This window comes from Pangasianodon hypophthalmus, chromosome 4 (genome assembly GCF_027358585.1).
Source record: "Pangasianodon hypophthalmus isolate fPanHyp1 chromosome 4, fPanHyp1.pri, whole genome shotgun sequence".
NCBI classification, from domain to species: Eukaryota; Metazoa; Chordata; class Actinopteri; order Siluriformes; family Pangasiidae; genus Pangasianodon; species Pangasianodon hypophthalmus.
In genome coordinates this window covers 16669879-16696711 of record NC_069713.1, presented here as the reverse complement: position 1 = coordinate 16696711, position 26833 = coordinate 16669879, and the positions used below count along the sequence as shown (strand labels likewise).

The 26833-nt window shown below is 40.7% G+C and overlaps 2 protein-coding genes across 11 annotated transcripts; one reads left to right on the top strand and one right to left on the bottom strand.

Annotated features, from left to right (window-relative positions):
- Positions 1-904: 904 nt before the first annotated feature.
- Positions 905-16646, top strand: tdrd7b (tudor domain containing 7 b). Of its 10 annotated transcripts, none has more exons than XM_026936544.3 (18): positions 905-1023; positions 4115-4318; positions 5382-5526; positions 6795-6960; positions 8241-8323; positions 8854-9074; positions 9373-9947; positions 10051-10240; positions 11285-11396; positions 11508-11710; positions 11796-11930; positions 12266-12319; positions 12643-12726; positions 12939-13073; positions 13235-13345; positions 13598-14139; positions 14802-14962; positions 16057-16646. In XM_026936544.3, exons 2-18 carry the CDS (start codon positions 4115-4117, stop codon positions 16275-16277), a joined length of 3342 nt encoding a protein of 1113 aa, XP_026792345.3. In that variant the 5' UTR covers positions 905-1023; the 3' UTR covers positions 16278-16646. The 10 variants fall into 10 exon arrangements, with proteins under 10 accessions (XP_026792345.3, XP_026792344.3, XP_026792348.3 ...); XM_026936543.3 differs by having other exon boundaries at positions 6795-6969; XM_053233416.1 differs by lacking the exons at positions 905-1023; positions 4115-4318 and adding exons at positions 5762-5793; positions 5919-6497 and having other exon boundaries at positions 5424-5526; positions 6795-6969.
- A 1215-nt stretch (positions 16647-17861) lies between these two features.
- On the bottom strand, positions 17862-26779 carry plaa (phospholipase A2-activating protein). Its single transcript, XM_026936548.3, has 14 exons — positions 26526-26779; positions 25276-25469; positions 24226-24326; positions 23958-24078; positions 22209-22376; positions 21803-21938; positions 21479-21648; positions 21094-21245; positions 20405-20624; positions 20173-20238; positions 19674-19745; positions 19493-19600; positions 19233-19400; positions 17862-18597 (listed from the first exon to the last, which is right to left on the bottom strand). The coding sequence occupies exons 1-14, from the start codon at positions 26672-26674 to the stop codon at positions 18026-18028; spliced, it is 2397 nt and encodes a 798-aa protein (XP_026792349.1). The 5' UTR covers positions 26675-26779; the 3' UTR covers positions 17862-18025.
- Between the last annotated feature and the right edge of the window lie 54 nt (positions 26780-26833).

Sequence of the window (26833 nt, the reverse complement as noted above, 5' to 3'; positions counted from 1 at the left end):
AACTGTGTTGTCTGTGATGTGTGTTAACTGTGTTGTCTGTGATGTGTGTTAACTGTGTTGTCTGTGATGTGTGTGTGTTAACTGTGTTGTCTGTGATGTGTGTGTTAACTGTGTAGTCTGTGATGTGTGTGTGTTAACTGTGTTGTCTGTGATGTGTGTGTTAACTGTGTTGTCTGTGATGTGTGTTAACTGTGTTGTCTGTGATGTGTGTGTGTTAACTGTGTTGTCTGTGATGTGTGTGTGTTAACTGTGTTGTCTGTGATGTGTGTTAACTGTGTTGTCTGTGATGTGTGTGTGTTAACTGTGTTGTCTGTGATGTGTGTGTGTTAACTGTGTTGTCTGTGATGTGTGTTAACTGTGTTGTCTGTGATGTGTGTTATCTGTGTTGTCTGTGATGTGTGTGTGTTAACTGTGTAGTCTGTGATGTGTGTGTGTTAGCTGTATTGAATATATCGTGTTGTGACCAAAACACCAAGTAAAATTCTTTCTACATGTAAATGTAGATAGCGAATAAAATGATTCTGATCCTTAAAAACTGTTCTTTAAGGGTTCTTTAAGGGTTCACTGGATATTTCAGGGTTCTAAGCTTCCAGAAAGGGCTATATCAACCCTGTCTAATAGGGACTCTCTTCTGTAGAGTTCTACACAGAACATTTAAGGGTTCCAGAGAGACAACCGAAGAACACTAAAGAGTTCTACATTTTCTAAGTGTACATATTTAGATTTTTAATATAATTATGCATTATTTAAAAAAAACACACTTGTTATGAATAATTAAAAAAAAAAAGTCAGAAGAAAAAGGTGAGACATTCGTTTAGTGGAGACAGGTTCAGCTGGATGAATGTGTTTTGTCTTTGCACGCATGCGCATTGACACTTAATTAACAGGCGACAGTGCCAGCTGACCAATCAGGTCGCTGCATGCCAGCTGGGTGAGTGGCGGGTGACAGAGGGGACCGGCGCGCGCTGGACACGGGGCGCTCTGACAGCTGAAGCGGGTTATCACACTCAACCTGACAGCACGGTAAGCGCTTTAACACAACATTCAGACACACAACTTTGCCTAATTAAACATTTTGTTATCGCAGTGTCGGCTGACTTCGATAGGATAAGTGTCAGAATACGCGACAAGTGTACAGAGCTCGGTTTACCACACGGACACAGTATAGCCTAGTCGACAAAACCATACAGCTGGACTAGTTAGCTACATTACCACACTGTAACTTCTTCATGGCAATAAATACAAGTTATGTCGCTTGTTTTCACCGGCTGTAGTCTTTAACCCAGTGTGTGTGTGTGTGTGTGTGTGTGTGTGTGTCGCTGACGTCGCCACTTTTGGTGCCGCATTCCTACGCTCTTCTTCACAAACTTTATCAGGAGAAAGTAAAGATGGACTGCTCCAAAAGTACCCAGCTTTAAAAGTAGTCCGTTTCACTTCAGTTTAAATGTGGAAGTAGTGTTGTATTAGAGCTAGTGCAGAGCTGTGCGAACGTGTCGTGATTAGTGAGCTGAACTGTTGTCCAGGGTGTGTCTGTCGTTACTGTGCCCAACAGCTCAGAACGCGTAAACTCGTGCACAGGCACTTTCAGTTTCACTGCAAGGGTTCTAGCAGTGCGGAACAACTTACAGCAAGCTTTAACACTGAAGTTTGCACTCCAGCACACACAATCTAACAGTACTCAGATTGCACTGGGCAGTTCCAAGCTTGTTATAGAAAAATGTGTGAAAAGCAGAATGACTTTTGCATGGACATTTAGTCTGTATTTAACATTTTAGATGCCTACCTTATTCTTAATTCCTGTTAAACTGTTATACAAATATTACCCACACACGTGATCTAGCCCTCACACTTTTTACAGGCAGGGACCCCTTACCTGCAAAAAGCAAATAATGTGGACTCAAATGAGTACAGATTTATCTTATGCACCCAATCGAGCTATTCAATATTAGGCTCATTATTTAAATGTGCAAAGTAATATGTCTGTTTACTTGGAACCATAGAGATTTTTATTCCTGAGCTTTCCACAGACAGAACACATTAAGTCCACATTGATGTTGTTTTTGAGTAACGGAGGTTTGGATTAACCCCAATCAATACATGTGACCTGGCGAAACAGGCATAATTATAAGAACTCGATAATAAATATAATAATTAATTAATAATTGATTATTATATTGCGGTTTTCCCAAAAGGTCACACATACCCTCAGTGGTCATCTATACACCTACTCATTATGCAGTTATTCAGTCAGTCAATCATTTGGCAGCAGCACAATGCATAAAATCATGCATTTACAAGTCGAGAGCTTCAGGTAATGTTCACATCAAACATCAGAATGGGGAAAAAGTGTGATCTCAGTGACTTTAACCGAGGCATGGTTGTTGGTGCCAGATGGGCTGGTTTGAGTATTTCAGAAACTGCTGATCTCCTGGGATTTTCACACACAGCAGTCTCTGGAGTTTACACAAAATGGTGCAAAAAACAAAAAACATCCTGTGAGCAGAGGGTCTGGAGGCTGAAACACCTTGTTGATGAGCGATATCAAAGGAGAATGACCAGACTGGTTTGAGCTGACAGGAGCATTAACCGTTTAGGAATCACAGCCATTTTTTTTTACAGGGTCCATCCATTTTCACAGGCTCAAAAGTAATTGGACAAACTAACAATCATAAATATCAGGATTATTTTAAATATTTAGATGCAAATCCTTTGCAGTCAGTGACTGCCTGAAGTCTACAACCCATCACCAAATGCTGAGTTTCCTCCTTTGAGATGCTTTGCCAGGCCTGACCAAACTCTTGAGTTGCTTTTGTGGTATGTTTTGGGTCATTATCCATCTGTATTGTGAAGCACCAAGATAATCTTGGTTTCATCTGTCCAAAGAATCTTGTTCCCAAACTGGGCAGGCTTTTGTAAATGTTTTCTAGGAAAGTCCAATCTGACCTTTCTGTTCTTGAGTGTTACCAGTGATTTGCATTTTGAGGTAAACCATCTGTATTTACATTCATGAAGGCGTCTCTTGATTGTAGACTTTGACAATGATATGAGTGAGTGAGTGTGTGTGAGTGAAGTGACGTGACGTGTAGCCAAGTATGGTGACCCATACTCGGAATTTGTGCTCTGCATTTAACCCATCCAAGTGCACACACACAGTAGTGAACACACACACAGTAGTGAACACACACCCGGAGCAGTGGGCAGCCTTTTTTGCTGCGGCGCCCGGGGAGCAGTTGGGGGTTTGGTGCCTTGCTCAAGAAGAATTCTGCATTCATACACTTAAGATATATTCCATGGTCTTCCAATCCTTTTGGTGTTGCTGAGCTTGCCAGTTCCTTGTTGATTTGGCCCCTCCAAAAGTTTCTGCTATCTTTTTTTTCAGCCTAATGATGGCCTCCTTCCCATGCATCAACACCCCTTTGGGCTACATATTGAGAGTTCCCATGAACAGCTACCAAACACAAGTCAACACTTGGAATCAGCTCCTCTCCTTATTTGTCATAAAATAACAAAGAAACAGACCACACCTAGATATAAAACTGCTTATCAGTCAATTGCAATATTTTTTAATTAATGCAATATTTTTTTAAACCCCTTGAATTAAAGCTGGAAGTCTACACTTCAATCACATCTTGACTGCTTCAATTCAAATCCATTGTGGTGGTGTACAGAGGCAAAATTACGAAAATTGTGTCACTGTGCAAATACTTGTGGACCCGACTGTATAGTATGTATGCCCAGTAATGCATTTCGATATATATGAGAAAAATAAATTGTGATCTATGAAATAAACTTTTGTTATCTCAAGAGAACGCCTTTTGTCAACTTGAGATCGCAAGGAAAATAATTTGTGATCCAGAGAGAAAAACTTTTTTTATCTTGAAATCACAAGAAAAAATAGGAAATAACACATGGCCTTTCTGGACTTCCATATACTGGCTTCATGTCATTAAAAAATCCTGAAAATGACATTAGAGGGTAATCCTGCAAGTACCTTATCCATTACTCTCGGAATATTTATTTCTAGGAACATGTTCCATTTTTGCCACTTTCCATTTGGGGAATAGAAAACTGAAATATAGCATATGTAAGTATTCATGCTCTGTGTGTTTCTAAGATGGTGGATGAGGAGGCAGTGAAGAAAATGTTGCGGGCTGTTCTGCAGTCCAGGTCTGCAATCTCCCTGTCTCGTCTACAGGCTGAATATAAAGAACTGACAGGTGAAACCATACCACACAAACAGCTGGGTCATACCACAGTGGATGCCCTGCTGCACAGCATGCCCTCTGTGGTGCATTTGGACAGGACTCGCTCCGGGGAGGTGAGAGGCAATTGTGAGAATTTCTTTTTCCTATCACATATAGACAAATTAGTCATTTGGAGGTGCTAGTAAATTCTTTTTAGATAAATATAAAAAAGACTACAGTGCTAGATGAGAGCTGATGCTGACCCTGTCCCAAATTAAGACACTGTCTCCTCCAATCTTCTCTGTGTGAGAAAAAAAAACAGTATGTATTTAGGGGGACACAGTGGCTCAGTGGTTAGCATGTTTGCCTCGCACCCTCTGGGTGTGGGGTTTGAATCCCGCCTCCGCCCTGTGTGCGTGGAGTTTGGGTGTTTGCCCCATGCTTCAGGGGTTAAATCCAGGTATTCTGCTTTCCTTCCCCAGTCCGTAGACATGCATTGTTGGCTGATGGAAAATGGCTGAATGTTTCTGTATTGGCTTTGAATGGCTTCCCAAAGTTTTGAGTGTATTTGCAGCCCAAAACATACATTTCAGGGGGACATATTGTGGTTATGTCAAATTGGCAGACAGTGGTGCTTGACTTAAGAGTGCTGCTTACTCTAGCCAATATCATGCAGAAAGAATCAACTTAAGTTCAAGGTCAGAACTGCTCATAGCTGAGACACGCAAACTCTACCATCTGTGTACCACCCGTGCGCAGCATATTAATTTCTCACTGCATGCGCTTTGAATAGAACTCTGAATATGACCCATAGAGGCTGTTTTGGGAGTCTGTGAGTATGATATGTCCATTTTCAGTTGTGATATGATTAGATTGCATCTAGGGGATTTCTGAAATGTGAGGTGTGATGTGATGTGTATATACAAAATATTGGATTGATGACAGAAAACGAAAAGTAAAATTTACAGATTATCTGGGTGCACCATAATTCTACTAAATAGTATTTTGGGTTGGAATGCAATCTCATAGACCTAATGTTAGTTTCTGAACAGACTTGCAGTTGAGTTTGGAATTAAAAAGCACATCAGGTTGCAGAGACAGTTGACCTTTCTGTATGTGTTCATGTTTAATCAAGCACCTCACGTTTTGCTGCTTGTGGATGTGTGTGTCTTTTCTTCTGACCTTCTCCTTTTTTAGGTGATGTGTTATGCTACTGTGGGGAATGAAAAGGCAAACATCACAAAGCTAGTGGCTCGACAGCATGCAGCTAAGAAGACTGGCCGACCTCAGGTGGTCAACTGCCAGATGAGAGTCAAACCCACTTCTCCTCTGGTGTTAAATGGTAGGACTACATTACACATACTTTCAAAACTAGTACATTACAATGTTTGCATTACATAAACCTGGCCGGCTTTGTTGAAAAGTACACAGTACTTGTGAGTTGAAGATTTGGTTCCACAGTCAATGGCATTTTAATGTACTAAAAATGTTATCAACAATATATTGGAATATATTCACTTTCATATGAGGACATGGCAAGGTCTGAAACATTTGAGCATTTGTTCTGTCTTGCACAGTGATACACAATGCTGATTCATTCTCAGTGCAGGTATTTATTGTCATTGCATTATACAACTTTAAATATTTTACTGATATTAATTTGAGTGTGGAGCATGGGTGTGGTTTGTTCCTTCTCAGATGATGAGGCATCTCATACACCCTAATTTTTTTTAGGGGTGACGCTTTAAGATGACTGTGTCCTAGTTACACTCCTCTGAGGATGTAAGGATGCTAAGAATAAAGCTCACTGTGAGGCCAGTCAGCAGCCTATATGCTGTACTGCTAACTTCCTGTACTTTCAGTGCTGAGACTGATCCTGGATCAGGATCTCAGTGCAGCAGTAGAGCTGTAGGATGATACAGCAGAAACACAGCCGCCGTATTCTCACTCACATCAGAGATGCAGTGAGAGAGAAGGCAACAGAGAGAGAGAGAGAGAGAGATGGAATAGAAGAGAAGGAGCTGAATGAAGATGCACATCACTGGCAGTGCTTTTGCCATTCGTCTGTTGTTTATCTTTTTTCCTCCTTCTGTTACTCATTGAATGCTCTTTCCTCACCTCTCCTCTTTGCCGAAGCTTCCAACCTGCTGAACGTTTAGCATAAGAGCAGTCTGGGCGACAATACGTCATATATATATATCCCTGAAGCAAGATCGGAAAAAGGAATCATTCACATTATTGCTGCACTCTGCATCTGAATGCTCTAATCTGTAACAGATGTACAATGCCATCGTCTTTCAGTCACGCACAGAGGTATGAATGTTACAGTGAATGTAAACAGGAGGTTATGATTAGGGTGGCTGGGATTTGTTGAAGTGTGTGATACAGTCAGGAATTGGTGTAAAGGTATGATAACATTGCATCCCTTTGTTTGACTGTGTGCGCTTTGGAGATCATAATGTCTTGTTTTTACACGGAACTACTGAAACCATTTTATATGTATGCTAGCAATTTACATGAACAAAACCTAATTTTTCTATACGCATTGGCATTTACCCTTATACTCCCATAAGTTTTTGTTGTGTGTAATAGACTTTCTTTTTTCCATAGCCAAACCCAGGACGTCTCTCAGGCAGCCTGAATACCGGGGTCGTCAGGGTCGAGGCAGTGGCCGCACAGGGAGCATGAGGGAAACACAACCTGATGGGAGAGGCGGCAGAGTCCACAACACTCCACCAAACACACCTACCAGAAGGGGCAGTCTGACTTCTGACAGGTATGACAGGTATGAGAGAATAGAATGGGTAGCTGAAAGCACACTGTTTCTGACTATTTCTGAAAGGACTTGCAATGTTGGCTTAAATAAAGAATTGACGAAGACACATGATTTGTACAAGGACAGAGTATAAAGTGTGCGGAGCTATCCAGAGACACACATAAGAGTGGATGGAAAAACATTTCCTCTTCCCTTGTTTTCCCCCCCGAGTTCTGTTTTGCTGTCTTCTCTGACTGTGACTTGAATAAGAAATGCAGAGTAGAGCTCAGCTGAATGTTCACTTAGTCTGGCGTGTATTTAGCAGTGGAATGTGTGTGTGTGTGTGTGTGTGTGTGTGTGTCCATGTTGATGTAGAATCATTTCAGCCAACAGCCAGCGCTTTTCACAGTAAACAACTGACTTCACCCATTCAGCTGTTTTCTGTATCTCTAGCTGTGGCATACACACAATGCAGAGCGGAGAGCTGGGTGGCATAGCTAAACGACTGAGCCGGGGGTCGCTAATCCTCCTGCCATCCCAGATTAGCAATTCTAAATGAGTCTGCAATGAATCAGCACTTTTTCTTTTGGAAAAGATTTTGGTAGAAGATCAGTTCATATGACACCTAGAATCAAATGAAATAAGAGCCTCTGTGCTTTACCTAATATCTGCACGACAGTCTTGTGCACCTGGGGCAGAAATGTTTTGAATAATAATATGAAAACCACTGTATTGCAGCTCATTCAGGTAAACAGGAATCTGACATAATAGGAGCCATTCAGTCATTCATTCACGGTTTGAATTAAGCAAAATACTTTCAGATCTTTTGTAAGGTTTAGTATAACCACCTTTTGGGATCCATTGGGAAGCAATTGATTATAGCCTCTACTCAGAATACTGTTTAGAGTTTATTAAATGAGACACAGCTCCAGTATTTTTTCATGATGTGTGTTTGCTTTGTAACTGGGTTGCTAGGCAGAGAAATGCTATGAGTAAACCTGCTGCAAAGCAGTGTGTGTTTTGTGAGTCATTGTTCAAATTCACTTGGGGTTGATGGACTAATAATGCAGGGATCGATTTCAAACACGGCTCTTATGTACTAAACATTGTGAATTTTTTTTTAAACAGTTAGTGTGGAATACTGGGGTGTGGATAAAATACAGATAATTAAATAACATCATAACACTGCATTTGTTGCTTTGTATCTACTTCTCATTAAATGAATTTCCATAGAGCATCATGCAAGACACGCTAGGTCTCCACCTGAGTCTCACTAAATTCAGACTTTTACCCTTTTCCAGATCGGATAAAAGGATGACCCTGCCATCCAGATTCCAAAAGGAAGTGCACACCCACCTGTCTAGGAACCCTCAACATAGCCATGGCGAGTCTTCTTTCTTCTTTTTAAGTTCAGTATAACAAGGCAGGAAACTGGGACCCATCCCCATGAAATGAATCATTTTAACTATGCAGAAAGTATAAGATAGGCCCCAGTCTCCATGGTGTGCCTTTAAAGGCTGCGGTAGGGGATGAGCTTTCATCATTTAGGGTTCTGTCACTGGAAAATTCTGTTAACAATGTCCTCATTACTGCCTGAATACAGTGATCTTCAGCCCCAGGCAGGCTCACCTCCTGTTATTACACAGCAGGTTCTAAGACAGGCACCCAAACAAGCTGATGTTAATAGTTGGTTATGTGCTTGTACTGATCATTTACAGTGCACTCATGCAAGATAGGAATATGTTTATATCTGCCTGCAGTAAGGACCTGCCTTTTGATTCAAATCCTTTGCTGGAAATTTTACTTGCAAACTTTATGAATACCCACCCTCTACCTTGTTTCCAGTGGTTTCATACTAGGCAGTTGCTAGTAATTGCACAATGTTTCTATTCTGACCTCCCTGAACATTTCCAGCTCCTTCAAACCTTAATGAAAGCACCCCTCCATCAAAACCTCGGACACAATTAAGTCTCTACAGTCCCAAACTGGTGCAGTCCCGCCTCAAAGAGGTTCTAAGCAAGCACAGCAATGGCTTCTGGGTGTCTAAACTTCCACAAATATACCGAGAGCTATACAAGCAAGAGCTGCCCAGTGAAGCCTTGAAAGATCTGGAACAGTGGACCCATATTTGCACAGTGAGTTCAGCTAAGCATGATGAAATCTACTCTCAATTCTTTACAAAGAGTAATCTACAAACATGGATTATGCAGCTAGACCCCAGTTCTTTGATGGTTTTGCTATTTGCTGTAATGCATAAAGGTAGTCATTGTAAGAAGCTTTCAAATAATGGTTTATTCATAATTAATTTTGGTAGCTTAGCCATTATTATTATATAGTAAATTATATGGTATGTGTATATGGCAAACATTTGCCTTTTAAACTCACAGCTGTATAAATCATGATTTCATCAACCCTTTTTTTTCCAATGTGCAGGTCGAGAAACCATGCAGTAGCAAATCTCAGGAGCTACTGTTATACCCTGCCAAGGATGTTAGCCAAACCACTAACACATATAGCCTTGAAATGACGCACATCTCAGACAAGCAGTTTCCATCACCTCCAAAACCCCAGAAAGTCTCCAGAAAACCTAAGAATAACACATCAAGCCCACTGGCATGCCCCAAGGCTCTACCTGAGGACATCAAACAAAACCTAGCAGAGCTGCTTCTTAAGTACAGCAGTGGCTTATGGGCTCATGCCCTCCCCAAACTCTACCAGGATACCTACAAGACCAACCTGCCTGAGTATGTACTTGACAACCTGCCCTTGCTCTCAGATATATGCACCATTGACCACCCCGTGCCAGACAACCCCAAAAGGGCAATTCTTTATGTGAAGGTACTAGAGGATGAAAACTGCAATCGGACAGACTTGGCAGACCTGAAGGCGAGAGAGGAGGCAGGGAGACGTCTCAGTTCTCAATCCGTACCTCCTCTGCTTATTCCCAGGGAGGAGTACCCCTCAGTACTGGTGGTTGAGGCAAGCAGCACTAACAGTGTAGTTCTCAGGTAAAAGGAAGATCATGTCCACTCACCTATTTTGTTGCAAAACATAATTCATTCAGAAACAAAAATGCACTGGATTTGGATATATTTGCCTGTATGTGAACAGATACATAGGTGAGGAATATTCCAAGGCCCAGGAAAAGCTGGAGGATGATATGAAGGAATTCTATAGACAGGATAACACCCGGAAGACACTGATCTCATTATCATCAGGCCAACTAACTGCAGTCATTGCTGAAGAAGAGGAAGAGATCCTCCGGGCACAAGTGTGTGAGGTCAAGACCGATAAAGTCAAGGTGTGTTCAGTAGGTCATAAAGCTTTTAGATCATCCTGGGTCTATGTACACTATATAGCCAAAAGTTTGTGGTCACCTGACTATAACATTCATATGCACTTTTAACAGATTTAATTTGCTGTTATAATAACCTCCACTCTTCTGGGAAGGCTTTCTACTAGATTTGGGAACGTGGCAGTGAGGTCAGGCACTAATGTAGGGCGAGAAGGCCTGGTGCACAGACAGCATTCCAGCTCATCCCAAAGGTGTTCAGTGAGGTTGAGGTCAGGGCTCTGTGCAGGCCACTCGAGCTCTTCTACTCCAACCTTGGCAAATCATGTGTTCACGGACCTCGCTTTGTGCACAGGGGCATTGTCATGTTGGAACAGATTTGGGCTTCTTAGTTCCAGTGAAGTGAAATTGTAATGCATACTAAGACATTCTATACAATTGTGTGTTTCCAACATTGTGGTAACAGTTTGGGGAAGGCCCACATGTGGGTGTGATGTCAGGTGTCCACATACTTTTGGCCATATGACAGTGACTAAACTAAAAGAAACTGAAAGAAAGCATTCTTTCAAGATTATTAGTTGACACACTGTACAAGTTGATCCCAGGAAATTCCTGGCCAAATTCTATAACAGATGTGAAAATGTGTATAATGTCAGATTATATGATGAGGATCCCCTAATGGTGGATCTGCGATATAAAATTACTACATTCTTACATCATCAATCAGTGCAATCTGGGCTTGTCCAGAAAATGTGGTGGCATGAACAGAAACAAGCCCTCAGTGTAATAGTTGCAACACTGGCAGAACTTTGGGTACAATGGCACTAAATCAGCGGCCAGTGAGGACAGCACATTATGTGTTCTAAGACCACCAATCTCAACTCACCGCCAAAGAATTCTTTTACAATGTGAAATTTTTCTGCAACAGCTAAATCAGGCCTCAATTCATACAGTGTAAACCAGGGTTAATGTGCAACAGGTTTAAGACCATGTACAATTCATGAAGTGATTGATTAAGATAATAATTTAACCAATGCTGAATTGTTGTTCCAGGTTTATTATGTGGATCATGGCTTTTCTGATGTTATTAGTAAAAGCAAGCTGCTTGAGTTGCATGAGAAATTTTTCAAACTGCCTTTCCAAGCTACCAAATGTAAATTGGCTGGTGAGTTTCATGGTTTGGATGATTCAATTGTATACTTTAGAGGACTTTACACTGTTGATATTTACATGGGAATGCATGTAGTTTTGATGCGTGTCACTGGGTGTGTGTTAGGCCTTGAAGCCTTTGCTCTGGAGCCAGCAGTGCTGAAAAAATTTGACTCCATGGCAAGTGGTAAAATCCTTTTGGCCGAGATCCTAGAGAGAGAAGACATTCCTTTGATGGTGTTATATGACACATCGCAGGAAGACGACATTAATATCAATGCTTGCTGTCTGAAAGCCCTGCAAGAGAAGTCTTTAGAGAACCCTCTGCAGGTACCGAGCATAACCACAACTAGACCCATGTGAATTATCTGACCGTGCTATGGTTTGTTACATTGCATTGATTTTTGTCCCATAGACTAACAGTGCCTACATGAATGTGAGTGTGACTAGTGTGTGTTCAGATGGGATATTCTACTGCCAGCTGCCCTCTCGTGGTTTGACCAAACTCAGTGAAATCCTGGAGAAGACAGAGAGCTATTTCCACAGCCAGGTACAAAGGGTATAGTGGGTGTGTAAGCACTAGACAATGCAGAACTATGCATTTGAGGTCAGGGCCGTGAGTAAATTCTGGGCCAGTAAAAAGACTTACTTAAATAGAATAGATCACAGTATGGACATTATACATTATAAACCCTTACAATAAAAACAGGACTTTGGTTTTCTAATTTATTTATTATATGGTTATTGATAATTATTAGCTATTTAACAATACTATTATGTTACAGTTCTTGCAAAGATTAAGTAAGATTACTTAAACATTAAACAGTAGTCTATTTAATAAAAATTAACTAAAAGTTATATACACATGTAATTTTGAGTTTACAGAAATCTAAAGGCTCTATGGGTTCCTCACTGCTCCTAGACTGTTTCTTTGAAGAGGTGTGTGAGCCAAGACAGTCACTGATAAAAGAACATAATCAGATTAGAAACTGTGAGCAACATAATCTTTAGTAAACAGTGAGCCACTGACATTAATTCTGTATGATGCACTTCAAACAGAACCTTCATAATTATACATTCCAAATCCATTATACATATATTGTAAATTTGATCTAATATAGGGAAAGTACAATATTCCAATTATATAGGATATAATAAGTGTTCCAACAGCAATTGTAATTTGGAGCTACAGTATTGTCATGTCCCTTTTTACAATCCCTGTGTCATAAAATGACAGCACTGTATTGTTTCTTGTCCACAAGGTCACATCAGAGTCGCTGGTGTCTAGACCTTTCTGTGGAAAAAACTGTCTGGCTCGGTACAAAGGCAAATGGTCTCGAGTTGAGGTAAGAGAGAGCAGGCTTGGTCACATGGGAATATCACTGTTTGAGGTTTTAAAAAGCTTCTCTCACAAAAATGGAGTAAAATAGTACAAGACAAAAGGAGGTTACTGAACCAGATGAGTTTGTGAAAATGACTGGCTAGTGTAAAAGTACTGTTAATACATTTCATTAGATCAACATGAAACTAAGCTCATTTCTCTCCTTATAATGTGCAGATAACTAACCTGCATGGTAGCCGGGTGTTGGACATCCTGTTTGTGGATGTGGGGGTGCAGGCATCTGTGGAAGCCATTGAGCTGAGGGAAATCCCGCACCCTTTCTTACGTGACCTTATCACTATCCCGCCCCAGGTCAGAGAACAAGGTTGAATGCAAAGCAGAATTCATGTAGATGTTGCCTGTATATATGTTTGTCTAAACTCAAAGAATATAACATAGTTAGTCACACTCACTATAAATACTGAAATATTATATGCATGTGTATATAATCCTCTGTGTCTATCACTACATAGGCAGTGAAGTGCTGTTTGGCAGACTTGCCTGTCAGTGTGGGCTGCTGGACTCCAGATGCAGTGCAGTGGCTAAGAGACACAGCTCTCCATTGCAGTGACTGCAGCTTGAAGGCCAGTTCTTTACTAAAGCTAAATTTTATTATAAGCTTTACTTGTGGGGAATCATTTTAAAGATAATTTCTATAATTTCTATTGATGCCTGAATGCATCATATATACATGTCTCAACCATGTTCTTACTGCTTCCTGTTAATTCTGTTTGTAATATTAGTTCTTACTAATTAGTACTACAAGGGATTCAGTTCCATTTGAAATGAGCCTTAATTAGCCTTCATTTGATTCAGTTTATTATTTTCTTCTCCAGATTGTTAAAGTGGAGGAGAGCAAGCGCCTGGCCCATGTCTACCTGTTTACTAATAAGAACTTCCACGACCCTAGCCACAGCCTCAACCGCCAGCTTGCCAACTCGGATCTCTGGAAGCATCAGGACGATGTCTTCCTGAGCAGCCAGGGGTCACTGAAGAGCCCTATTCAAACTATATCATCAGATACACCCCCCACAGCCTCTACCCCTACACCCGCTACTGGCACCTCCAGCCCAAGCACCAACAGAGCAGGCAGGGCTCCACACCCACCTAAGAGGTTGGCACCCCATTTAGATTCCTGTAGCACACTGTCTGGGAGTCTGACTCTGCCACCTGTTCTTGAGCTCCCTCAAACGGGACAGAACATGGATATTTATGTGTCAGTCGCATGCCATCCAGGCCATTTTGTGCTCCAGCCATGGCAGGAGATGTACAAGCTGGTCGTCTTAATGGAAGAGATGATTCTGTACTACAACAAGACAGATGAGAAGCCACTCACAGTGGAAAAGAACCAGGTGTATGCCGCCAAAGTAGAGAACAAGTGAGTAGCTGAAAGTGCCATACATACACATTGGTGTCCCAGAAGTAATATATGTGCAGAACATTATCATTTTTTTAATTATATTTATTATCAATTTGTATCAGTAATGTCTTGCACAGCATTTTGCAAGTTCCCCCCATGTCTGTGTGGGTTTCCTGTGTGTGAATGTGTGTGTGCGTGGTGCCCAGTGTTCCCGGGATAGATCCCAGATCCACCACGACCCTGACAAGGATAAAGCTCTTAATGATAAATTATTGAAAATGAATGTCTTGCTCAAATTTCCTGATTGGCCTGATTTATTTTATATTAAAACTACATTAGAAACAATATTATTTCAGAATAATTTATTAGTAATATTGTCACAAAATAATTAATTAGAAATCATACTAATTACACTATAGTCACTGTTATTATAATTATACATTTTTCTCACCCTGTTACTTCTGGGACAAGCATACATGCAGCATAATTAACCATATTTTAATTTTGATTACAACTTTTGGCTTCCTGAATTAATTATACACTGACTGCAACATTAGTGAGTTTAGTTTATCTAATTGTCTGACTGAAGATATTTGTCTCTATCATTAATCTGCATTGAGCTTAATGTGCTGTATGGAGCTGTAATCTCAAATGAAAGAACCATTACCTTTTTTTCCCAGTTGGCATCGAGTGCTTGTCAAAGGAGTTCTGAGCAATGGCCTGGTGTCTGTTTATGAGCTAGACTACGGTAAGCATGAGCTGGTTAGCTGCTCTGTGCTGAGGACCCTCATCCAGGAGTTCAGGCAGCTCCCTTTCCAGGGCATCACTGCTCAGCTGGCAGGTAAAACAGCTCGCTTACAGAGATTGTTTCTCTGCTTCTAATTTTTTTCTTATGATTGTGTAGCCTGTAAATCTAAAGGAGTTCTCTTTAGTGAAAAACACCTCACCATAATTAATGATACAGTATGAGGATTGTTGTTGTAAAACTTCAAATCTTGTTTGTTTCTTGTGTTCCACAATGGTTTAGATGAGTGCTATTCAAACTGTGACAGTGATAGAGGTGTAAGCACTGATTTTTTTTTTTGTTCCAATCACTCAACGCATTTTTGGTAGTAGGTGAAAATATAGGAACACTTAGATTATGGATATTCACCGGTTATTGTCAATTTACAGGAAAAATCCACCCTGAAACACATAAATATATGTTTATAATGAAATATTTGTGTGTTTAGTAATCTGGCTGCTGATTCATTGGTTAGTACTGTAGTTTCATTATTCCTGTGAGACACTAGCGGTCATTTGTCACAATGGGACATTGGTAGCACAGTTACAATGATGTTTAATAGGAGAAACATTGTGGGTAATGTAGGAAACAGTCAGCCAAAGTGGAGATCACGTTAATTATAACTGTATACATCATTTAAGAGGTTTGTGCCAAATATGAGTTGTCGGGGATGAGTAGTTTGGGGGATGGCATACCCTTTTTTTTTTTTTTTTTAACAAGACTTGTATATGTTATCGACTTACTTCTTTAGAATAGAATTTAAAAAATTGCAGTCACTGTTCAAATTTTTATGGTGCACATTAAGAAATGAGAAAGGAACAAAACAACCTTTGGAAGAGAAAGTGACATCTGGTGGATGCTATGGATTGTATGAAAACTATTTCCACCTTAAAAACTTAAAGTGAGTTGGGGCAGTAATGTAATGGAGATTTCATGCACATCCATAACTGCTAGAATGAAATCCTGTTTTACATTAAATTTTTATGTTGCTTGTCCTATTCATTTTGTAACGTTTGCAAGGTGAGATGAAATATGGTTCGTGTGGCATACATATTCCAACCTTTAAATAATTCCTTTCTGGCTGTATTTTGTACCAGGTTGGATGCATATTTTATGAAAACAAGCCCTAATACTTTCTACAATCTTTATAGGAGTGAAGTCTAGGCAGTGGTCTGAAGAAGCTTCCATTGTATTCAGGAACCATGTGGAGAAAAAGCCAATGGTGGCGCAGGTGGAATCGGTGCAGGAGGCAGAACAGCCATGGGACCGCAAGCTCACTGTCTACCTGGTGGACACATCTCAGGAGGACAGTGACATCTGGGTCCATGACCTTATGGCTGAATTTACAGATGAGCTCACCAAAGCAGCATAACTGTTGGGTTATCTGTATGTGGTCTTGGAAGAATTTTGTGAGTGTGCATTCATGAGTTCTATCTGGAAATGCTGCTTGTATTTGACTTGAACCGGAAAGTGGAGATGCACTTAAGTTTTAGAGTTTATTACACTAAAAGATTATTTAATTACATCAAACATAGCTGTAAGGTGAATGATATACACTGCATTGCGTTGCCTGTAGAGCAGCTCTGCTCTTGCCTTTAAGCTTTAATTAATGTGAAGATTCATTGAAGCTTTGTCCAATAAGTGATCTATGGAAGAATCCAACAAGGAAAATGCACATGCATCAAACTTAAGATGTGATATTTAAATTGTATTTAAGATACAATAAACAGGTATTCATTCATTCAACTTCAGTAACCAGTTCAGTTATCCTGGTCAGGGTCACTGCGGATCCTGGGAACATTGGGAGTGAGGGGGGAATTCACCCTCGATGGGACGGGACATTAGTCCATCACAGGGTACCATGCACACACACAGTCACACACACAGTCACACACTCAGTCACACAGGTGAAATTTAGAGTTGTCAGTCCACCTACCGGCATGTTTTTAGGGAGGTGTTAGGGAAGATTAAGAGATTATTTAATTTGACTAATGTCTATTTTGCCACAGGTTTAAAACCAGTTTTTTATATTTTAAGCTGCCATTCAGAAACCAGAAGATTCTGCGTGGTTAACTAGAGTCACACACAATTACTCTTAACCTGAACAAAAGAATTTACATTGTAATAATGAACGTTTACCATGTTGACCAAGCTCAATGAAGCTCAAAATTGTTTACAAAGTTGTGAATCATTCCATTTCTTCCTGAAATGTGAAAGCTCCACAGGTTGAACTAAGGCTCTGGATTTTGCCACTATTTATTTAGTACTTCCTTTTCCTATTTAAAAAGATTGCATGGAATCTGTGGGTTTCTGCAGAAATGTGACAGTCCTGGTATATTTGACAACCTAAGGCTACTTCCATAGCATTAGTGTGGCTTAATGGCTGAGTTTTATTTAGCTAAAACATTCAATGTAGATTCTTTATGAACATTAAAATTTAACTTTTCTTGACAAATATGAACTGTATAACCTGGGGTTAACTGCACGTGAGAAGAGTTTGATAAATAAAGTTCAAGGAGAAGAATCATAAATGTGGTGTTTTGTTTATGATGAAGAAAGTATATTTTGTTTGTCAGTCTACAGGTATAACAGGACTATATATGTGTGTTGTTCTGGGAAAAGCTGTCAGATGTCACTGTGGCAAACACCTTGACTTTAAGAAACCATAAATATGTATAAAATGTCTAAAACCTTACTAAGTCTGCTTTTCTAACAGAGTGAATATCAAGCTTTCATGTTGTATAGTTACATGTTACAATGATGAACCACATATAGTAGAGAATGTCATCATGTGAAGGGTTTTCTCAGGCTATGACACATATAAGGTCTATATATTTATATATATCTACACTCAGGATTAGGTTTAGACACTTTGATCCTACTAACCAGTTCAGGCATTCACCCCACTCTGTCTCTTCCATATACAGAGGGGATAACATGGTCACATGACACTGCATTAGGAGGGATTACTATACATCATTGTTTTATTCATATCATGCATTCATTCAGTCATTCACCACCAGGAAGCAGAAACAGTTAAACAGAAACTAAGTGCTGAGTAGCTGCAACGTAAGAAGATCATGTAAAACAGCTGCAGGCAGATATGTGCTCCGTGTGACATCACTGCAGTTCATCCAGCAGCAGTCGACAGCACTCGCCCACTTTAGCCGGGTCAGACACGCTGGCATACTTTGTGATCTGCGATGCAACTCCTAGCGAGCGTGCCAGATCTTTGGCCGTGCTGTCTCCGGACACTGTAGTTCCAAGTGCTACTAGAAGCCTAAACACAGCCTCTTTGTCCTGCACTACCTCCAGAGCACTGCTAGCCACTGATAAGCACTGGGCTTTGGCCTCGATCTCAACATCTTGGCCATGCAGCACACCTGCATAGTTCAGCACCAGAGTGGCCAGAGCCACGTGGATGTTTTTATTACAGACAGTGCGGAGCTCAGCGGCCCGGGAAAGCACCGCTTCCCTCTGGCCCAGGAGCAGGGAGCGGCCACGGGATCCAGAGAAACAGTTACAGAATATACGCAAAGCCAGCATTTGATTGGCCGCCCGGCCCTCTGGAGACATGAGGCCCAGCAGGTGGTTACAGAGACTGGCACCTTCTGTTCCTCCACACATCTGAGCATTGATCTCAGGGTGGCGCACAGCCATACGCAGAATGTCCAGTATGGGGAAGACAATATCTGTGGAGAGTTACAGAACCAATCAATATTATAATGCCTGGTAGAGTATGATCATTTGTCCCACTATAATCTATACTAAATATCCAGTAAAGAGAGAATGTCTGCACAAAGTGTTGTTCCTACAGCTTTTTAAAAGTGAAATCCCTGACAACCAGATGCTTTCCAGTGTACTGCAGATAGACATGTACACTTAGTATCACATCACATTAGCATAAATGAGGAATTTATTTATTTGATTCTTATGTATTTCCATGCTATAATGCGTTTGTAGACTATCTGGCACAAATTATAATTGTCAGGACATTATCAAGGCCTGCAACATTCATTTTCTAACCAGTTTAATTTGAACCAGTCATCAGGCATGATAATGTAATGTAGGCAAAGAGAAAATCATGTGATACTCATGAAAGGCACTTGCCACCTACTGATATGCAACACCTAGTGCCAAGAACAGATTAAAGAGGCTAACTGCTAATATTACAGTCGACTCAATCGAGAGAACATATCTGACACTGCAGGCCTAAAGGAAAAATTTTTTATATTTTTCTACTTTTATTCCATATTACCATGTGCTCCTGTGATAATTGGCACAGTTACAAAGGGAACAATAATTTCTGCTAACGCATGTGTATTACCTTCAGGCCAGTGGCTGGTCCTCCAGAGGATGCCGATTTGTTCAGCTGTAGGCTGATCTTGGCTCTTAGCATCTGAGACTGTGAACAGCAGTTTCTCCAGACTGCCCAACACCTCATCGCTCAGCCTGCGGTCCTCCGGAGCATTGCCATTCAGCTCCCGCAGCTTAGCTAACACACAAATATTTGGGAACTTCCTTTTATTCATAATCAGTACTTAAATCTTTATCTAAGGATCATTTAGCTTTGAGCAGAAGACTCACCAAGGATCTGTGTAGCATTGGCCTGCTCAAACATAACTCCGTCTGTTTTGGGGAAATAAATATTTGTGACGGACTTCTGGAGAGCAGCAGAAGAGTAGGCACTGCCACCTGAGGACACAAGAGACATATTTGCATGTGTATAAAAAGATGTCTGCACATACAATGTGGGATGTTGTCCTACCTGTGAAGGGATCAGCCACACCTGTAGACGCTGTAGGTGCAGGTCCTGATCCGGGTATGTATCGCCCGGCACCTACAAAAACATACATACACATTTATAGTATTTATACTAAGAGGGAATTATTGCTATAAATTAGTGCCTTACCAACATACAGATAAAATTAGCTGATCTGAAAAGAGACAGCTGATTTTAAGCAACAGGATCTGTGAAAATTACTGGAACATTATTGAAAAATAGCAAACTTCCGAGAGGAAGGACCCTTCACTTTGTGTAAGCTCATATGACAAAACCCCATTATTATTCCTTACGCTGTTCCATCTCTGCTGTTTAAGTGAGAGAAATTGACGATCATCAGTAAGTCCAGTTTAACTAAAGAACTATGATGTCTGCTTAATTTTTGACCATAAAATTAGATCTGTCATTATTATTAATTTTCAGAATTTTTAGCTCCTTAAAATGGATATCGGTAACAATACTGTTCTACTGTAAATAGAGCTACCTGTGAAGGGGTCTGTTCCAAACCCTTGTCTTGGGTCTGGTGACCCTGGAATATAACGTCCTGCACCTAAAAAAAAGAGCAAAAATTTTGAAATTTAATCAAGGTGAAACATGTATACTCTTAAAAAGCTTTTGGGATGGTTTAATGTTCTTAATGTCCTCAAGAGATTCTACTTGGAAGCAGTAACAGTGTAAGAGAGAAGCAATGGCAGCAATGACAGTGGGCAGCTTGCCTGTAAACGGATCAACAGCAGTGGCTGGTGCTGGGCCTAGCGTGTGTCCCTTGGTGTTCTCGATGATGAAGTTAGCCACCTGGTCCAGGAACATGGGGTTCAGGTCATTCTTCTGCAGAAAGTTATGTGCTGCCAGCCAGGGGTCATCAGTCACGTTATAGGGCAGCTTCATGGAGGGCCCACCCTCATTTATATCAATGGTGAAAACAAAATCATACTCCTGAAGGAGGAGGGAGAGTAACAGTCAAAATGCTACAGATGACCTTGTTAGACTGATTCATTGTTATTTCGCAAACAGTTAAATAATGTTGCATTCTATATAACCAGACATAGTATGTATTCTCAGCTGTAAGTTTAATAGCCAGAACTGTATTTGGACAAATAGTACAAAGCATGCTTATACTATTAATAAATGGTTTTGTAAGCCCTACTTTCTTAATAAAGGTTCATCAGAGACTGCAAAATCTGAGTTCTGCCAGTAAAGCTACACTTTTAATTCTTAGGGGAAAAAAATTTCATTCACAAATCTAATCTCTAATGTTAAAGACTAGCCTCAGGAAAATTTCTTTATGGAATTCATCAACCAAATAACATTTGCATTATAAATCTTTGGAAAAACCCACACACGTTTTTCATATGAGCTCATGATGGGTACACAGTATTAATGATATTAGTGTATGGTTTCCTACCTTGCCCTCATACATTACGCTCTTGGAGTTCTGCTTGGAGGAGCCGCCCACCACATCTCCAATCTTCACCCAGCGGCTGTCACTCATGCTCCACTGGTACGCCTCGACATTAGTGCCTTCCTTTATGAGCCGTGTCTGCCCATCTCGATTCCCTAAACACGTACACACAACACCTTTAATTCTACCTTCATTACTTCAGCTTCGTTGTTAGTTGTGTTTCTGGCACGGGTGTCTATAGTAAATACAGGGAGGACAATCTGAATTGCCATGCTGATGGAAGTGCCTGGCACATCTTCACTAATATTAATTATGATATCTAACAAATCTCCCAAGTAATTACCATTAAACAGGTTTTGGTCCGAACCTGGACGTAAGCTCTGCTCACCTGGCTCATTTAAATGTTCTCTGCCTGGTAACTCCTCTATCTTGATGTCTCCCAGGTCTCCAGTCTTGGGGTCAATAGTGGCTTTGGAGAGCTCTTCCTCGAACGCTTGCAGATCCTGAGCACTCGCTACACGTTCCTCATTCTCAGTAAACACTCGGATCATGCCGTCGCTGCAGATAATAAACCAATGTTATTTATGTCTTGACTAATCTGCAGAACTAAACAGCCTTACTGTTAGTCCTCTGAAATTAGCTTCTTGTGTACAAGCACAATTTAGGTAATTACAAAACAAAAAGTAATTTAATCAGAGAGTGTAGCTGATACCTTGCCCCTATAACAATGTCTCCATTGGGCAGCACACAGCAGCACCAGACTGACTGGGCAGGCAGACGGATGGTCTGAGCGCATTCACCATTTTTCCAGATACGGACCGTCCTGTCCTCTCCTGTGCTTACGAAGTCTAACAGAGAAAGAAAATAATATGCGATTCGTGTATGAAATTAAAAGAACATTCCTGCAAATAAACAAAGTATTTTCACTGTGGCCTGATGAAGTCATGGTAGAGCATCCAGACCTCATGATAACCACTTATGACCCACTACCTTGAAATTTTCCTTGTTTTCCCATATGAGAGCGCATATGGCTACAGATGTCAACCTACATCCTTCCCTTCTCATTTGTTAATTCGTGTTATAAATCCATCCCTGTTAAAAATGCACTGCATCTGCACCTTGACCATTGGGGAAGACAGCCAAACTGTAGATGTAGTTGGTGTGACTGTAATAGACTTGAACGCATTCTCCTGACACCATCCATCGTCTGATGCTGGCGTCATTGCTACAGGAGAAAAACTCCAGGTTGTTCAGCACAGCTAGTCCTCGGACACAGTCCTCATGACCTGCAACACAAAACCAGGATTTTGCATTACTGACCCCTAGTGGTGTACTGTAAAAACAACTATGCACACTTGGAAAACTATTTTAAAGCCCTTCTTGCGATTGAGACATGAATAGGCTACTATCAACAAGTCCTGTGTTTTCAATCCAGCATATATTAAACTTATACAAACTTATATCCAGTATACTGTATATACACTCACTGAGCACTTTATTAGGAACACTATACTAATACTGGGTAGTGTCTCCCTTTGCTCTCAAAACTGCCTCAATTCTTCATGACACGGATTCCACAAGATGTTGGAAACATTCCTTTGAGATTCTGGTCCATTTTGACATGACTGCATCACGCAATTCCTGCAGATTTTCCAGGTGCACTTTCATTCTGTGAATCTCCTGTTCTACCACATCCCAAAGGTGTTCTACTGGATTCAGATTCAGCTTTCTGTTCTTGGCTGACAGAAGTGTAACCCGACATGGTCTTCTGCTGTTGCAGCCCTTCTGCCTCAAGGTCTGACGTGTTGTGCATTCTGAGATGCTTTTCTGCTCACCACCATTGTACAGAGTGGATATCTGAGTTACTGTAGCCTTTCCGTCAGCTCAAACCAGTCTGGCTATTCTCCATCGACCGCTCAAGGCTTATCCATCTGCAGAACTGACACTCACTGGATGTATTTTCTTTATTGCACCATTCTGAGTAAAGTCTACAGACTGTTGTGTGTGAAAATCCCAGGAGATCAGCAGTTATAGAAATACTCAAACCAGCCCATCTGGCACCAACAGTCATGCCACGGTCAAAATCATTGAGATCACAATTTTTCCCCATTCTGATGGTTGATGTGAACATTACCCAAAGCTTCTGGCCCGTATCTGTGTGATTTTATGCATTACACTGCTGCCACATGATTGGATAATTGCAAGAATGAGTAGGTGTACAGGTGTTAGATGAATGTATAAGTTTAAATAATTCTTGCCCTGATTACTTTTTACTTAATTCATATTTCTCCAAGCAGTTCCATCTTTGCTGAATAGTTCAAATCAACCTAGGTAATATAATAACTAAAACTTGGTAACAGACACAGACAAGCTCCAATTTACTGTTAGTGTCACACCCATCATGTAATCTGAACGTACATCTAGGCTTCAGTGTGTCGGTACAGATCTACCTGGGGCCATTTGGGCAAATTAGACGGATGCAAATCAGTCAAATTTCAAAATTACTGGTTGGTGAAGGAATGACTGTTTATAGCTGTTATAATGTAAGATACAACAGGAACTAACTTGTCTCGCAGCCGTTCCACAACATTAAATATAGCTATAAATGGTTAGAAACCATGGTGTGTTGTTCAGTAATTGAAAAAAATTGCAATCACTGGCAAATTGCTGTTATCAGAAAATAATAAACTTCGAAGTGGTACAAGTAACTCTGCTTCACATGACTGAATCGTAGCACCCCACTGTCGAATGTTTGCCTCTAACAGCATGCTCAGTCAGGTTCTATACATTAAATATCAGTCATATAAACACACTCAATTAAAAAGTAAATGCCTCATCATACAAAAGAAGTAATGAACAAGACTCACCTGAGTATGTTCTTTCACAACGGCCTGCTTTCCAGAGTTTAACAGTTTTGTCAGCGGATCCTGTGAGCATAAGACCCTGCTCTGGCAAAATGACAACCGCCCACACCGCTGCTGTGTGCCCCTGCCATCAAGCAAGATTAAAAAAAAACAAAAACAAAACATAAGTGTTTGTACATATACAGTACACAACACCACGTATGAGTTAATAACCCTTTTCATCTCTTAAACTGATTGCACAGTACAAGTCAAGATCTCAACGTGAGCTTACCTGTAAGGTCATCATACACTTGTCACTAAGCCAGACTTTGGCTGTTGTGTCCCATGATCCACTCAGCAACGTCCCGAACTTCCCAGCTGACAGTGAACACACTGCGGACAGCACAATTGTTGTTACGGTCTGGTGTTTAGACAGTTTATAGATTTTTTTTTTTTTTCTCATGGTGATCTGTCGAGGGAACTGGTCCTCGTGTCTCTCCTCTACTATCTATTCCCAAACAGATTGGCTACTCAATAATATCATATTTTATGATGTCATTAGGTGATTTTCTGCATCAGACAGCTTCATGGAATAAAAAATCCTTTAAAAAATCTAAACTCGAACTGATGTGAGCACATGCACAGAGAGTTGAATGATCCTTGTGGTATTTAACTGTAAGTAATTACATGTTCCTGCAAGTTGCAGTGTTTTATATCAAAAAAAGGATTGAAAACAGCCCAAAAACACATGAGCTCCTCAAACTGATGAAAATCAGGACAGTCTGTATTGTGGTAAGTGATATAATGCTACCTAATGCTGAAGAGATTAGAGATAATCCAGTAATCTAACTATCATACAATTTGCCCATGTTTCTAATTTACCATCAGTAACCAAAATCAATCTGTGGTCTGTAACACAGACTTCTTTCTCATTTGTGAATCTTTCTTGCATTTTTACGTTCATACTTTAAGTCAGGTTAAGAGTTTGTACCAGCTTGTATCAGGCTGTTCAACTGAATAATAATAATAAAAATCTGCGTACCTCTAGTACGTCTTCTAATTCACACTGAGCTCTCACTACAGCTGTGGATGATGCTGAAAGCTGGTAATGATTATGAGATTTTTCCACACTCATGAATATCATAGACAACATGTACATTGTGATTGTGTAAAGTGCTCGCTTTCCACTTCAGGCAGATTTCCCCACTCTGACCCACGCCTACACAACCTGGTGATAAACTGTGAAGTTTGATCAGGTGCATCAGAGCAGGGAAATCGCTGCACTGAACTGTATCAGACTCAGTAGCACACCTGCCTTGATGTAAAAACACACTAACAGTACCTGTGTTTTTATGGCCCTTTAGAGTGAAGAGAGGATCTGGTCGATCCAGTGAGAAGATGCAGATGTTGTGGTCGTTGCCGCCGGTGGCGATGAGGCCGCGGGGGTACGTCTCGTTGGGGGCGATGATGCACACGCAGGACACGAAGTTGTTGTGGCCGTTCATGCAGTGCATCTCTGTGTAGCCCCTGTTCTCACTACACAACCACAGGGAAAAAGACAACATGGTTTGTCATGGTTCTGTTTCACACAACTTCAACTTCACAGCACGGTTCTTGCTCTTTCGTCAGAGAGAAAATCCAGAACTTTTTTTTTTTTTTTTTTTTTAAACAGGCTTTCTTACGTTCTTAGCTGATCATTGATATCAGAGCTGATACGATCCTGAAAAGCGGAATCATAATTGATGGGATGTGTTGTGTTTTATGTATTCTATGTGGTGAGCATGTGCTATTTTGACCAACACAGATCACAGAACAACGATCAAAGTGATTGTGCTTATAAATAAATAATGTCAAATGGAATCTAATGACAATTTGTACAAAAATGGGTTCTATAGGTGCAAAGTCCAGAAATAAAAAATAGAAACTGTACACTTTTAAACAACATATCTAATATTTTGAATAGTTTGTCTGTAAAAAATAAATCTGTACTGAGGGGGTCAGTGATGATGAATATGATGATTATATATTTTTTTAAGTTAAAGAGGTCCCTGACTGCTAAAAGTTTAAGTCCCCTCACCTATGAGAGGGTCAGTAACACATGGGTATCTGGTATAAGAAAAGATTCAGAGCTGTGATATCAGTGTAGTATTGAACATGTAAAAAAAAAATGGGCTCAGTTCATCCCTAGTCTTTAAAAGGTACAAAGGGAAATGCAGAAAAAAGGCAAATTTCTAAACAAATACCAGACTGAGACCCTTAATGGCTTGAGTCTTACTGTGAAAACAGAATATCCATTTTCTATATCTCTATTTATCCATTCTCCAAACAGTCTTGTGCATTTCCGCATTTCTCCAGCTCTGATAACGAGCGAGTTCCTTTAAATCCCACACTCTCCCTGAAGAACCCTGCTCCACTTTCGATTAGCTTTGGACAGCTAGCTCATTCTGTATCAGATAACTATTAGCACATGAGGTCACATGATCAGCTAGCTAAACAATGGACCGTTAATAACAGCTAAGTTGTTTACAGTCTTAGACACGTATCCACTCTATACCCCACAGAGAGCTGATGGAAAGCTAGCGAGCCGGCTACCTCGAATGTGGCACCCAGACTTTGGCTGTTCTGTCTCTGGACACGGAAACAAAAGCTCCATGTGGAAAAAACGTCGCTGCGAGCCCTCTGACATCCATCTCATGACCCGGAATGGAGCAACTCAGCCGATATGAGCTACAGGAAGCCATTGTGGCGCTTCACCCCACAAACGATCAGTTGACAGGCGCGCTAAATGAATGTGCTAAAAGTAAGCAATTACAACCCGGAAGTGACACAGCAACAGCAAGTGTTTTCCCATTCGTATTCCGACAAAGCCGGGTCCTGGGCTAGGATTGGATGCTTGGATC

Excerpts from the sequence above, each read along its gene's own strand:
- plaa (XM_026936548.3), bottom strand. The coding sequence starts at position 26,674 with ATGGCTTCCTGTAGCTCATATCGGCTGAGTTGCTCCATTCCGGGTCAT. Across the intron at positions 24,079-24,225 it reads AGTGTATGATGACCTTACAG|GGGCACACAGCAGCGGTGTG; the intron begins GTAAGCTCACGT and ends GCTTGATGGCAG. Across the intron at positions 20,625-21,093 it reads GCGTAATGTATGAGGGCAAG|GAGTATGATTTTGTTTTCAC; the intron begins GTAGGAAACCAT and ends CTCCTCCTTCAG.
- tdrd7b (XM_026936543.3), top strand. The coding sequence starts at position 4,115 with ATGGTGGATGAGGAGGCAGTGAAGAAAATGTTGCGGGCTGTTCTGCAG. Across the intron at positions 11,931-12,265 it reads AGAGCTATTTCCACAGCCAG|AAATCTAAAGGCTCTATGGG; the intron begins GTACAAAGGGTA and ends TTGAGTTTACAG. Across the intron at positions 12,320-12,642 it reads TAGACTGTTTCTTTGAAGAG|GTCACATCAGAGTCGCTGGT; the intron begins GTGTGTGAGCCA and ends CTTGTCCACAAG.